The sequence below is a fragment of the Platichthys flesus genome, chromosome 4, assembly GCF_949316205.1.
Source record: "Platichthys flesus chromosome 4, fPlaFle2.1, whole genome shotgun sequence".
Taxonomy (NCBI): domain Eukaryota; kingdom Metazoa; phylum Chordata; class Actinopteri; order Pleuronectiformes; family Pleuronectidae; genus Platichthys; species Platichthys flesus.
In genome coordinates, this window is record NC_084948.1 from 10,728,959 (window position 1) to 10,743,570 (window position 14,612).

Genomic DNA, 14,612 nt, shown 5'->3' on the forward strand with positions numbered 1-14,612 from the left:
TTTATTTTATTTATCTTAGTTAATGATTATCTTCCAATATTTAATGAATTTAGTAGGAATAACATTTTCTGAATATTAGCTGTTGTATACAGTTTTCACTTTCAGCCCATGACCTTTCTTGTAAAACCTTTTCACTGGACTAACATAGCATCCCCAAATCCAATACAAATGTAAAGTATTTAAATACAAAGGGTCCATTCTAGGGTAAAGAAAACAACAATTTGTACAATTTAGATGACACAAATTTCTGCCAATAGATCCCTTTCACCTAAATCTTACACACTGGACCATTAAGCTCTTTTGATTTGATTCATATCATCAGCTCAGTCTTGTGAACTGACGTATTGATGACAGATGTATTAGCCAAAGCAAACACCTCAAGGCTATTGCATTACATCACATTACATTATCTGTCATGTGGCATACGCTTTTATCCAAAGCGACTTACAATTGGTGCATTCAACATCTTTGAGGGGCCTTTTTTTTTTAGAGGTTCAGTATCTTGCCCAAGGACACTTCGGCATACATGGGGAAGAGTGAGGATTAAACCGGGAACCTTCTTGTTGGAGGACGATCACTCTACCCCTAGGCCACACCGCTATGAAGGCAGCTCTAATATTATCTGGTACCCAGTCTTTGACATAATTTCTATTTATCAAGAACACAGAAACTTCTTTTTCTTCAAGTGAATATATTGAATTAAGCTTAAGAAAGGAAAAGCTAAATAGAATAAGAGCCAGTTTTAGTCTACATATCTTTTCCAGACTCCAAAGGTCACTCTAATCAGTTAATCTTTGTGAACATTGCATACAAATATGCAATGTTCTTAAATTTTGTTTGGTCATTCAATGTGATGAATCATTAAACTAGATCATGAGACATATATCGGAAAATAGATGACTGCCTATAAATGCTGGTATTTAGTAACCAGGGTTTAAAAAGGAAAAAAAACTGGTCAACCAGAAAATTTGGTTAATTTATTAATCATTACCCAAACTGCCCTTTATAAACTGCCAGCATACTTTGTAGAGTGACTATTAGGTTAAACTTTGACCTACCTCTTGGCATATTCAGTACAGTTTCTCTGTGAAATGCCTATCACCCTTTTATTTCTGTGTTTAGTTCAAATTGTATTTAGAACAGCGAGCTGATACTCACAGTTTTCAGTGCGGTTGTGACATCAAACATGATACACCAGAGGAAAAAAAAACATAATTTCAAGAAAAGTCAATAGATTAAGTCTAGATTATAAGATTGGTCTCCTTCAAAAGACAGGACCTCACTTTTTTTATTGTACTGTGATGGCATCTAAAATCGAATTAATCTATAATAAACCAAATTACTACAAAGGAAGTATCACATATACAGCCGGGGGCTATGGGAGTTTAGCCCAACTTGTCCATTTGGTATTTCAGCATTGATTTTGTAAATTACTTTGGCCACAGCTACAATATAAAGATCAAAGTTGAAATAAACTAAAAGGAGAATGACACTAGCACTGGAATGCTGAAAGAAATTGCATCCATTATTAAGATCAGAAATCACGCTAATAAAAGAAAGTTTGTTTAAGGAATTAATAAAGAAACACAGAGAGCAGAAACACAGCTCTCCACACACAAAATGTACACAAAATGTACACAATGTTTTTTAGACATTGGGTATGAAAAGTGAGTTGCTGTATGAGTCTTTGTCTTCCACTTCACCATCCTCCTTGGGATCCTCTAGAAGTTTATCCAGTAGGTTTGGTGATCCCGGCTCCATCCCCGGATCTTCATCCAGAGACTGGCCTTGATGTTCAGGGTTCAGCTCTGAACGCTGAGGGAGGTCAAGGATCTCGAGCTGAGGGTCTGCACCATGCGCCTCCAGCTGAGGGATCATGGTGGTCACAGACATGGACAAGGGCATGTGCACCAGAGGTGGGCCAGACAGGGCTGCTGAGCATGGAGCGAACTGGACCCCTGGGTTGGGCATAGTAGATATGGTTGTGATAGGCTGGGTCCAGGGGAGATAGGTCAACCCTGAGTCTGGGAGTTCCATCTGAGGGAAGGAGCCTGGTGCTTGGGCCACTGGTATGGTCTGCAGACAGATCAGCAAATGTAACAAAAAATTGTACTGTTGAACTTGCAAACATGCAAACATGCTTACAACTTTATATATATACATTGTTGTGTGACTCTATTGTGCACCCAACAAGATAACCATAGGTTGTATACAAACAGGGACGACGTGTCTCCACTTCCTCAAACTTTCCAGAAATGAAGCCAAAATATCATAGATCCAAAACACTGTATCTTGCACATTTGTGCCAAGGTATCATTTACGTGAAAGGTGGCACAAAGGTCCCAAAGGAAACTGAACATACAAATTGTTTGTAGCTGTTGACTTTCAACCTTGTTTCCTTGAAATTACATTTCTATACAACTCAACTACAACCTTTGAAAACTTGACCATTTATGTATTCAAACTCTGAGCAATTATATTTCCTACAAATGCAGAGAAAAATTCATCGATTTATATCAAATGGTTAATGCTCTGTACTTATATTGTACCTCTCTTGTCTTGATGACTACTCAAAGTGCTTTACAGTACTTTTTTGCCATTCACTCATTAACATACACATTCATATGTGCAGCACTTTTTTTCTGTGAGAACGGCACGTATGATTCATGTTTTTCATTTTCAAATTCTGTTAACACAGAATACTCATAAACCATTCACAGTCCCCCTGGCTGAGTGCCATAGTTTTACAGAGTTGTAGACTCCCATTTCAAAACCACTATAGTAAGAGACAGGGCTGCTCCTCACTTTAAAAGTTGAATCTACTCACCCCAAAGTTAGTGAGCAGCGGTGTGTGTGTGTAGGTCAGCATGGTGTAGCTGGGGCACAGAGTCTGCATGTACAGGTCAGCCGTCAGTGTGGTGGCTGGGTAGGCCAGGGTCTGAGCTGGGAGTTCCTGCTGGCTGTATTCAGGTGAGGACCACGGTGCAATGGCAGGCTGCAGGCCAGCGCCACTGGCCAGGAAGGAAGGTTTCCCTCCTGTGCACTGCGGCCGACCATCTCCAGCTGCAACTGACGGCTCAGCTGTGGTGCCACTGGTGCTGTCAGAGCCAAAGGTGACTGGATTACAAACAGAGGCTGAGTGTGAGTTTTTGAGAAACATGCACAAGCTTCACTTACAGGAATCAGTTCAGGTACATATGTGATCAAGTACCTTGTGTGTATGATGTCGGGTTGTTGCGTGCGACCACATCCTAAAAAAGAAAAAATATATCATCAATTCTAAAAAAAAGTGTGTTGAGCATTTCAATAACTGCAGGGTAACAATTATCACATGTTGCTGCTGCAGAGTGCATGTTGATATGTAAATATGCACTATTTACACTTGTACCGATCGAGTCCAGGTGTGAGCAGCAGGAGAGATTACAACTGGTGTCTGTGTGTGTGAGTGGGCTGCGTGGGGAAAGAATTGTATATACTGCTGAGGTGGGTATATTATTGGAGTTGTGATTTTAGGATTCATTGTACATTGCTGCAGTTAGTATACTGTATATTGCGTTTTGAACATGATTCATGTTTTAAAAATTCACATTGACTGCATCAACCCTGAAAGATATATTTAATATAAATTAAATCTTGCGTTTTGCAAACTCACTCACTTATTCTGATGGAGACTACATGGTGTAGATAAAAGTAGCAAGAGAACCTTCAGTTTAGTTTCTTTTTTGCCACAACATACTTTTTGATGAGTTGCATTATGGTCTGTTGAGAAGAAGGTTAGGCAGAGTTCTGTATCTCTTCTTAAGCTTCTAAAGCTTCTAAAGCTCACGAAATGTCACTGTGCAAAATGGTTTGATAGTAGCTGTTCTTGTGTATACAGTCATATTCCATATTGGAACTAATAAAGGATTTGTAGTTGCTCTTATCACAAAATTGCCTACGGAAATGGTTGGACAAGTGATCCCAGATACTAAGGGTGTTCAACAGCAACCATTCCTTGACAACTGGGCAAACTCTTTTCACTAAGAACAGGGATGCAACGACAAAGCTGACGGATTTGGTTCAATGCCAGGCCCCTGTTGGTCCGTTTTGCCTGGGGCCCCCAAAGTCTCTCGTTGTTTTTTAATGGACATTTTTACCTCACTCTTGTTGAGGTATAAGATCAGAGGATAGCACACCTTACTAAGCCATAGCAGGCCAATTGTGATTTGTGAAAATAGGCTATACAAATATAATTTGGTTGGTTGGTTGGTTCGTTGACATACCAGATAGAAATGATAAATCATTAATAACCAGAATCAGCCAACATGCTATTTTCCATCTGTGATCTTTGAACTCCAAAGTACACTTATTTTAATCATTTATTTTGACCGAATTTACCAGATCGTTCTACTCTGTGAGAACGTTATTTACATTTCCTGACCAATACATGTCATCTTCATTTATCATGCAACTATGTTCCCATGTGCATGCCGTTCATTGGCCTTAGCCAGATTATTACATGTTTTCTTAATGCTTCTGTGAATGATGTCTGACATTTTGGCAGCTTTAACACTTTGATCCCGGAGAAGCCACAATTTAACCTCAAGCTCAATGAGTCTTTGCTGTAAATCCCTCTCTCTCTGTGTTTCCTCACTGTCGCCCACCAGGAGATTCATGATGCAGAACCACGTGCAGATAATCTCTTTCTGAAAGACACATGTATGTATAAGGGTGAGTGAATAACAGGTGGCGGTTCAGTGAAATACAGAGTCTGTAGTGAGAAAACTGTAAGGGGGTAATGCGGGAGGCAGTGGCATCAGTGACAGTACTGACAGCTTGTGTCAGTGTTCAGGCGGTGCTTTACATGAGCTGCAGTGAAAGACTGCATTAAGCCGCCTGCAGTCATCCAGCGGGGGGGCATGTGCTGTCAGGTGCCTGCAGGACTGCAGAGGTACAGGGGAGCTGGTTAGTGTGACAGCTTTGACAGTAGGCGGAAATTTCCGTCATTACCCCCCAGGCGGACTACTGGCATCCACAAAAAGTACTTTTGGTTAGATTTGGCCCTGGTAAATAAAATCAATATCTCTGGTGACGCTCGTGAAAACTGACACCCACTGTGGTAACTAACGTGTTGACTCGTGTGTTGGAATTTCAACAACGCCGAATTTGCAAACACTAGGATTTCAAACCAAAGCTTATCAGGCTGCACAGTGGTTTACATTATGTCAGCCCCCCGCCCCTTCACATCAGTCAATTTGCAAAAATGAAACCCACTCGGATGTAAGAGGGGGACGCTTTTCCAGATTAATTGACACCATTGTCCTCTGCAAATTAGGATAGGTTTTCATCGGCATTAGATCTCAGTTTGTTATTTTGCAGGATTACGCAAAACAAATGTGTGAATCTCCCCAAAATTGGATTGAAGGGTATGGTCATGGTAGATCTAGATAAATGAGTTCCAGGGAATTGTTTCTCTGTCTTTAACATGGAAAAATAGGACGTTTGTCTTGGCAGGGGCATGCACTACCCCTGAGCATCCTCATAGTTTTGCTTGCATTCCTCACAGCATTAAGAAATTGCATAAAAACAACAATAACCCCCAAAAAAGAAACAACCAACATCATTTTTATTTTCAAAGCGAGTGTCCCCATTACTGTGGATATTCTGCAGACTCTACACTTGATATATTTCTTTAGCAGAAGAGTTGAAAACTCATTATAACTGATGACAGGTTTGTGAATTATCCAGAGCAATATGGGGTCACGTGAAGAGCCTGGAGAGATGAATCCAAACCTGTCTGTATGGCAGAAAGCACACAAGGTATTTATATATTCTCCCTTTAATTGCCATAGCTAATTGTGCTGATTTGAATCAACTTAAACATTTGAATCTGAATCAACTGGTTGTTTTTATAAGCTGTTTTCTTTTAGCCTGCCCCAAGCGTTTTTTTTTCATTGCCCTTTACCTGTCTATCAGCGGGATTATAACTACCTGCAGCATCCATTTCCATAAAATTCTCTGGAAGGGTGGAGCACGAGCCAGGGAAGAAGCCATTACATTTTGGAGCAGATCTGGATAAAAGGGTGGCTCCAGGATTTTTCTTTATCATGGTGAGGATTACAGTTACTTGTGTCTCACCCAATGTTAGCTGGGATTGGACCCCGTCTCAAGAAATCAAGTGGCCAACCAGCCTTGGCAGACATATGCAGATACTACCACAGATGGCCTAAGCCATAGAACTGTTAAACTTCAGAGATGAAAAGTAAATAACTGAGCCTTTTTTCACGGGACAATCCTATGATGAAGGTTTAAGCACAAAAACAACGTGTTAAGGCTCAGGAAAAAAAAACTCCTGCAGGCACCTTTAAGCTCTTCAATTAAGTAGTATATTTCATACATTATTTGTTTGAGCGTAGGTGTTAAAAACAACAACTTGCAGCTATTGTTTTTCTTGGCTGGGCTAGGTGATTTCCTGGAGTTTCTTGCCTCACAGTGACATGTACAATCAGACATAAGACAATAGCTTTTTTGCAGGGTGGTGTTCAGCTACTCATCTACCTCTTCACAAGATGGAAAAAAATGGCAGAGACATGATAACACTTCTCTCCTCACATACTGAAGTCACGTTTCATGTTTTTCGCTCTCTCTCTCTCTCTCTCATGGCAGGGTGTGTATGAGGACAGTTTGTGCATGTGCATGTTTGTGTGAACGTGTCGTGTCGGTCCTCTACTGGTGTGGAGGAGTAATACATAGCATGTGGGAGGGCTCTCTGGCAAGGCTGCAAGTTATTTTGCATAGGGCTGTGTGCCCAGCCCTGGAGTCATAGAGGGAATGCTTGTAACCGTCATGGAAAAACACCTGGATTATATAAGGTTAAATCCCCCTTCTGCTCTGGGACAATCATGGGGTCCTGACTGCTCCTCTCCTGACACAAACCGATTTCCCAGTTATTCAGAATGCCCTGTTGCTCCATTTGGTAAAATAACTCCCAACACAACAACTCTGTAACATCATCTCAACAGAGTTCACCTCCACAACCAACAACCTGCGTCTGGTGCAGATCTTTAGATGTCTGCGAGACAGAAAGCGAGAGAGAGCATAAAGATCATCGGGTTCATTTTTTTCCGTCATAGTGAAGAATATCAGCCTGGAGAATGAGGCTGCTAAATCATCTCAACGTAATCAAGGCAATTTTATTAGAAGTGAAACATTGTCAGACAATATCCAGTGGGCACGTTGGACTGAAAATTGGCACAGATGTTGATTGCCATGGAGACTGTTTTAACAATCCCCCCCCCCCCCCCCCCCCCCCAGGAAAAAGTAATCAAGACAAACCTGTCACAGACAGGTGCCTGACAAAGTCAATCCTGCACCTTTGCTTTACTTGGTAGCATAACTCTTCTTGTTGATTTCATAAACGCTCGTTCTTAGTGTATTTTCTGCATCCTCTGCCCTTTCCAAACACAGCAAATCTCACATGGCATTGATTTGCAGTGTCAGATTAGTCCATCAGTGCATGACACTAAGTTACCATTGCTCTATATTCAAATGGTTACAATAAACCACCCACTGCAAATTTGTTTAATGACTCATCAAATTTCAGGGGACAACGTGCTCCAGGTTATTTGGAAAAGGTTGAGGTTCTGTTGCATAAAAGTGTCAGTAGGTAAATGAATGAGGAACAATACATAAATCATTAATTTTGACTTGAACTTCACTTTAGATGTTAAATGTGAATTGTGTGATAATAACAGGTTCTCTACAGGATTCTATGAGGTAAATTAAAAGCAATTATATATCAAATGTAGACAGTTAAGGAACTCTGTGTAATGTCATGTGTCACAGTGCCCTCACCGCAGCAGAGAGGGCTGTCTTGGTGCCGTGCGACTCCAGACTCCTCTTCCTCCTCAGCAGCTCTTTGACTGGGTCCCTTACTCTTACACCTTGATATGGTCTGGACCTGGTCAGTGCTGGTGTTGGTGCTGGAGAACGAACAGAAAGAGACACTGTGGAATTACAATGTCGGTTCATGGCTCCAATTATCTTCTGCTGTCTTGAGCCAACCTGTAAACCTCAACAAGCACGATTTCATCATAACTCTTTTTTAATACTGAACATAAAACCATACATTCATCAGCTTCTAATAGACATCATTGTGGGGTTATGTCAAAATACATATATACGTATATATATATATAGATATGTATTGCAAAAGTGTTCCAAGTACAAAAGGCTCTTACAATAGATAGATTAATAGATATTAAAAATAATATAGAGGGGAAACCCTACAGTTCCCACAACGAGCACTTTGTGACAGAAAAGACAAAAACATTACTCAGAGTCACTTTCATCCAACTCAACTAAATATTTAAATAATATTGTGTTGGCTGTATTTTAGGGTCTGTTGAGGAATCGGCTGTGGTTGTTGTTTTTTTGTAAACCCTGCGGTCGTTAGAGCTGACAGTTTCTTTTCTAGGAAATACCACCAGTTGATGGTGGAGCCACACTGACGGAGACCTGAGGCTAAATGGTCTTCCTGCACCAGAACACTCAAAGCCTACAACCTGTTAGTTCCTGCAAGTATAAGCATGAGGGGAAGTCAGATCCGACAGCAATGAAGGTCAGATCCGACAGCAATTTCACCGGTCAGTACGGCCCAGGGATATAAATCAAACAGAGACATGACGTCTTCCTCCCCACACACGCAGTAGATGGAGGGGGATGGATGTGAGCCTAAACAGCCCCATGACCAGCAAATCCCAGTCAACAGGACATCATTGGATTGCTCCCACTTCTTAATCTTCCTGACCCTGTCTTGTTTATCTCTGTTTCCATATTGTGAAGAGAGAGAGAGAGAGAGAGAGAGAGAGAGAGAGAGAGACTATCCCAGCTAAATTTAAGTTGAACCCAGAAGAAACATAATTCATAAGCAGTCATATGCAAATGCTCGGCTATCCAACCATCTACAGGTTAACTAATGGCCCTGTGGCTCGTTTTCTCTGAGGATAAGCTGCAAAAAATAACTTTGAAAAAGACTGAACTTTCCATATCACAGCGTACTGCCTTATGTAGATTTACCTCGATATTGTCTTTGATCACTGATGTGAACTCACTCCCAGCAGAAAATGAAAAAACATCCTGTGGAAATTACATAAAAATGTGACTAAATCTAATTAGTAAATATGAACACATAAGCCAGAACCAATGTTGTGGCGTGTACGCACAGGAATAGGGTTGTTTTGTTCATCCTCCCATGAACTTTAAGGTTTGATTATAGAATACAGTGAGACACCGGCCAAGATGCACCAATTACAAGCAGTTAAGAACGAAGTTGGTTTTTCCTGTGTTCTCCCGGTGTCCCCACTTCACCTGTGTGTTCCCTGTGCGTGTGTTTGTGTGTGTGTGTGTGTGTGTGTGTGTGTGTGTGTGTGTGTGTGTGTGTGTGTGTGTGTGGGTGGGTGTTTGTGTGTGTGTGTGTGCGTGTGTTTGTGACTTGTGGGCACGGCCTTCTGCTGCACCTGGTCAGTCTCAGACCTTCCATCTGCTCATCAACCCTGCAATGCAAATACCCTGGTCTTCTGCCATTCCTTGCCAGACTATACCAGCTCAGGTGGTACCAGCTGCTTTGTACAAACTGCTATACTATAGTTACTCTTGCAAACTTCTAATGTTCATAATACTCTTTCTTTTGGCCAGGGACTTTGTTTCCAGTGTCACCTACCACCACCTGCCATGCCCCCCACCACCACTACAATCTGCCTCCAGGACTCTCCATTCCTCTCTCTGCTCGTCTGTCTTCCCCCTGACTCATAAATTACCATTCCCCCTGCAAATATCATTACAGAGCCATTAGCTTTTCCACTCCCGTGTCTGCCTCTGGGTCCGATTAAACCAAAACCCGACAGAAGTCTGATCTGCCCATGTGGCTGCTGTTCTGTCGTACAATTTCAGGCCCATTCAAACATTGACTCGGACTACTGGCATGAGATCACTCAGTAGGGTTTTGTTATTGATTTGGTAACTGACGAGCGGAGCTGCAGCTCAACAAGCAGGTGTTAGGTTGCACGAGAGAACTAATCAAGAGCCCAAATGAAAAACACAATACACTGTAGGCATTGACTGACTTATTCTCCATTCAGCAGTAAACCTGCTCTGTGTCCCTGAAACCTCAGACTTCCTGAGAAGAATATTTGAAATTGTGTATAAAGTTCTTTTCAGTTGTATTTCAGTATAGTAGGTCGAAACTGCTGAAGAAAATGCTAAATATTTGAAAGAATTCAGAACCATGGATGCTGTCGGATTGAAGAAACTGTAAAGTCATGCATTATTACAATTTGAAAAGATGAATGTGGTATTTTTGTTACAATGCATTTGAACCGAAAATGGCAAATGGCAAGAATACAAATAGCTATTGTACTACTAAATACAACAGTACAAACAACCAGCTACTCAGCTCTATTTTTTCTTTTTTCTTTTGTTCTCCTGTTCTAGCCTGCTCCAGAGCTTCATAAACTGAAACAGAATTTGCTGTATTACTGTTCACATATTTTTTTATACAAGTATTCAGGAGTTCTCTTTTGACATCACACGTTGGCTTTTACAGAGTTTAGCAATTAATTCAATCTTCAGACCCAAATTCAATCAGCTATGGTGAAATAAAATAAAAAATGCTATCTGACGATATAGAAGAAGACATGTTCAGGAGCCACACTGCCCCGCCCCACTTACTGCTACAGCACGTTGGTCGCCTGAATTTTCAAATTGGACCCATGTTGATAGTAGCATGTGTCCAAATCGCACCAAACTCTGTACTGCACTTTCCTGGTAAATGAACAATAGACATGCAAATAGGAAACTGATTAAATGCTTTCCATTTATAGCTGGACAAACAGAGAGACTAACAGCTAACAGCGAGACAGACAGAAGTTTGTGGAATTTATTGTTTTGTCACATCTGCTGTTTTTTGTCACTGAATTGGTCAAATGTTATTCAACCGTTTTTTTTGTCTCTGTTTCAGTGATTGCACCTATATGGCCGACAATCATTAGCTCAGAATGAATTCCTGATTGTTTTGTTAACTTTCACCGAAAGGCAGTTCCCTGCCTGCTCCTCTGAACTTCATCCTGTTACTGTTGTTTCCATCTCTCCCTGTGATAGAGCAGGAGACCGGTGAGGATCTACAATGAAATTGGTCAAGCATGAATTTGGAAGTTTTTAATGAAGTCAATTAATTCCATATATTCTCCTTTCTTATGAATGATAAACTTGAGAATTAATTAAAAACTTTATTTTAAATGTTGCCAACAAGATCTTAAAATAATTGACAGCCAAAACGACTGTAAATAAATAATGACAAGTATGTGGGTAGGTGTCAAAGAGTAACCTTAATTACAATTTAAAACAGTTTGAATGAAATATAAAATGAAAGAGATCGATGAGATTGGCATCCCATTAAAGGACTAAACATGAAAAACAATATAGAATGCAGGCTCGGGTTTGATCTTGAGGGACTGAAGTGTTTTACAGCTGTGAATACAAGTTTGTGGAATACTTTGAAAGTATATTTCAGTTGCCTAGGATATAGAGGTTCAGTACATAGGTCAAGCCAAATAATTAAGCCAGAGTAATACCTTCCCGTTCTTTAATTCTACTTGTCTCTAGATGGACAGCATTGTTTTGATGATGTCTACATGTCTGTGTTAAGTCTTCCCTAGGTGCAACAGGGTTGAGATCAGGTGAGTCATCACTTTTCCAACATCCCTGTAGACCCACGCTGGTTGTACTTTGTACTCCAATACATTTTTATAATGTGCATCACTGAAGAAGAAACACTTTAAATGGATTCAAAAGAGACTCAGCAATATGGATGTAGTAAACCATTGTATCCGGGGATAGGCTAGACTCAGAAAGTACTTTAACTGTTAATACTTTAAGTATATTTAAAAGCAAGTACTAACTTTATCAAGTGGAAAGTAGAAAATATATATGAAACTTTTACTTGTGTACATTTTTGTTGGTTTATTTATACTGATAAGCCCACCCATTTTCAATAGAAGGTTAAAATGCCATTTGGTATGATACTAAGGCCAGGGGAGAGGTCAATCGAGGATTCCTTAATCATTAGGCTTGTTGACATGGTGAAAACAATGTGATTTGTAGACCCATTCGTCCAAACCAGCCTCCTCCTAATGCAGACTTTGTGAGTGTAATATAACAGGTCACCAGACTTCCCCTCTGACATAATAATGAGCCCTAGAGGTTACCTAACAATAAGATGTTTGTAATAAGCAGCTGCACAAATCCCCTGTGGTGTTGCTTTTCACAGGAGAACAGCCTTCACCAAATTAGGACTGGTAGAGAAGGAAGCTGGCGTGGGATTTTAAGATTGCTCACAATGGATGTTCATCACCAACTCTAGTGAGGTCAGGAAATAAGGCTGTCACACAGCCAATGTTAACAACAGATTTGTAAAGATTTTTGGCGAAGGACTGAAGGAGTGTGCTGCAAACAGGGGTGTGGTTCTCATCATGAAAAGTGATTTATATAAAAAACAGTGCAAACCCTCCCCCAAAGATAAATCGTACAAAAGTAAAGTTAGGTGGATGGTACTGTATAAGATCTCGGAAATTGACATTTTAACAGTAGATGTTGTTGTCTTTCATACCCCTCCATTTTAAGTCAAACTTACACATGAGCACACAGACAAAACGCAAAAGAGGAAGCGCCACAGCTGTGCCGTCTCTTGCTGTGGCAGAGGTCTGTCAACATTTTGCATATCAAGATTACAAGCCAATAGCAGAATGGAGCCAACTTTCAAAATACCATCTTCCTCTTTCCAAAAGAGACTGACACACTAGCTTCAAAAGTGATCCTGACACAGTTCAACACAGAAGGATTATCGTTAGGGTTCCAGAAATCCCCAGATCATTCGGTTAGGGAGGTTATGGTGGGAGAGCCACCGGTTGTGTTGAGGTTATGGCTTTACAAACCACGTTTATCTATTGAGCAAGAACTTGTGTTAAACGAATCAGTTTCACCTGATTAAGTTATAACTATGAAAATAAATTAAGTTCAGCAAAATCAAATGTTTTCGTCCGAGTAACAACTCATCACCTGTAGTAATCAACCAGAACATTATCTACAAATGATTACAAACAATGTCAGAAATTGATTTAAATTAGATGTAAGCTTCTCAAAATATTATTTAGCTGAAGCTTTTATCCAAAGCGACTTCCATTAACTGCATTCAACCATGAGTATACAAAGCCATATCAGAAGGAATCATAATTTCATGTAGACCTCAAGTGAAAACTGAATTTAACACACCGTACAAAGGTTTAAGTGAAAAATATTTAGATTTTTGAAACTTTTTTACCACCTTCACATAAGTTAAAGTTAGTTTAGACACGCAAATCCTACACTTTACATCAGTAAATGTTATATCAATCACAATCAACATTAGGGTTTGTTTATCTCATGTAAACAGCAAATGATGAGATGAACTTACGTTTGTCCCAGTGCATTCTGCTTGTCGCGCTAATACAGTATCGTCAAACTGAAGAAAATCAAAGTGGCGGGTTGACTGACGTTCTTTATAACAACTGGCGAACAGTCCCCTTGGGATGTCACAGTTTCCTCCACCACAAATCTCCCTCATGTATCTAGTTTCACTGCTGGTGCTATGTAAGTTGAATCATAAGTACGAGAGATATAACATTTAAAAAAGAATAATGGAGGACAAAATCAAACACAGCTGAGGATGATTGAGAATTATGGAAAATGGTGTTTTGATGACTACTGACAGGTCAGGGGCACTCCAGGGGCCCACAAGCTTAGTAGGTGGGCAGGGGCCAGTGCCCCAATGGGTCTACCCCTGCATATAAGTTCATTATTCATTACCTTAGTCTAATGCAATGTTAATATTAAGCCTTAGTGTATCAAAATCTGGGGGGAAAAACTGATAACCCTAACCCTATACTGCACAGAATAGCTGAGGGAAGAACTGTTGTAAGTCAAAAAGTAACTCTCTAAAACCATTGAATTTTTTTCATGTCATTGCATGCACAGGTTCATTCAACCCATATTATACAACATGAAGAGTCGTTGGCTTTCTATGTGTTCGTCAGCAAATCTCTCAATGCTGTTTGCGCCTGCTTCCAGTGTTTTCTCTGAGCTCACGATGCCCTTGCCCTCCCTCACAGCACTGTGACTGAATGTGAAAGATATCCGTCACACGGTGAACGCCGTTCATGCATATCACAAACAAGCCTTTAGGGGAAACATAAAGAGCATAAAGACAAATAATTACCCAGCCATTTGAAATATTGATCTAAGGTTGCCACATGAAAACTCAAGACACTCCTGCTTGAAAGGCAAAAAGGTGAACTTGCTAATATAAGTTGGGGCTTGTTCAGGAAGCACTGCTCAAAATCGATACGTTTTCTAAATCTACTCCTGAATTTATGAGTTCACGACTGGAGAGGATTAAACGTGGGAGAGCTATGAGCCCTGCAGCTAATCTACCTGGCTGCAGGAGAGCGTGCCCACACTGACCTGTTTAGGAATGTGAATGGAGAATGAGTCAAGCTTTTGTCTGCGTGCTGCACAATCAGTAGATCTTGATAAAAGACAAT

General features: G+C 40.5%; 1 protein-coding gene across 1 annotated transcript; it reads right to left on the bottom strand.

The window, feature by feature from the left end:
• Window positions 1-962: 962 nt before the first annotated feature.
• LOC133952327 (POU domain class 2-associating factor 1) lies at window positions 963-13,675 on the bottom strand. The gene is made up of 5 exons (XM_062386722.1): window positions 13,487-13,675; window positions 7,834-7,961; window positions 3,212-3,251; window positions 2,828-3,117; window positions 963-2,076 (listed from the first exon to the last, which is right to left on the bottom strand). The coding sequence occupies exons 1-5, from the start codon at window positions 13,500-13,502 to the stop codon at window positions 1,648-1,650; spliced, it is 903 nt and encodes a 300-aa protein (XP_062242706.1). The 5' UTR covers window positions 13,503-13,675; the 3' UTR covers window positions 963-1,647.
• Window positions 13,676-14,612: the final 937 nt, after the last annotated feature.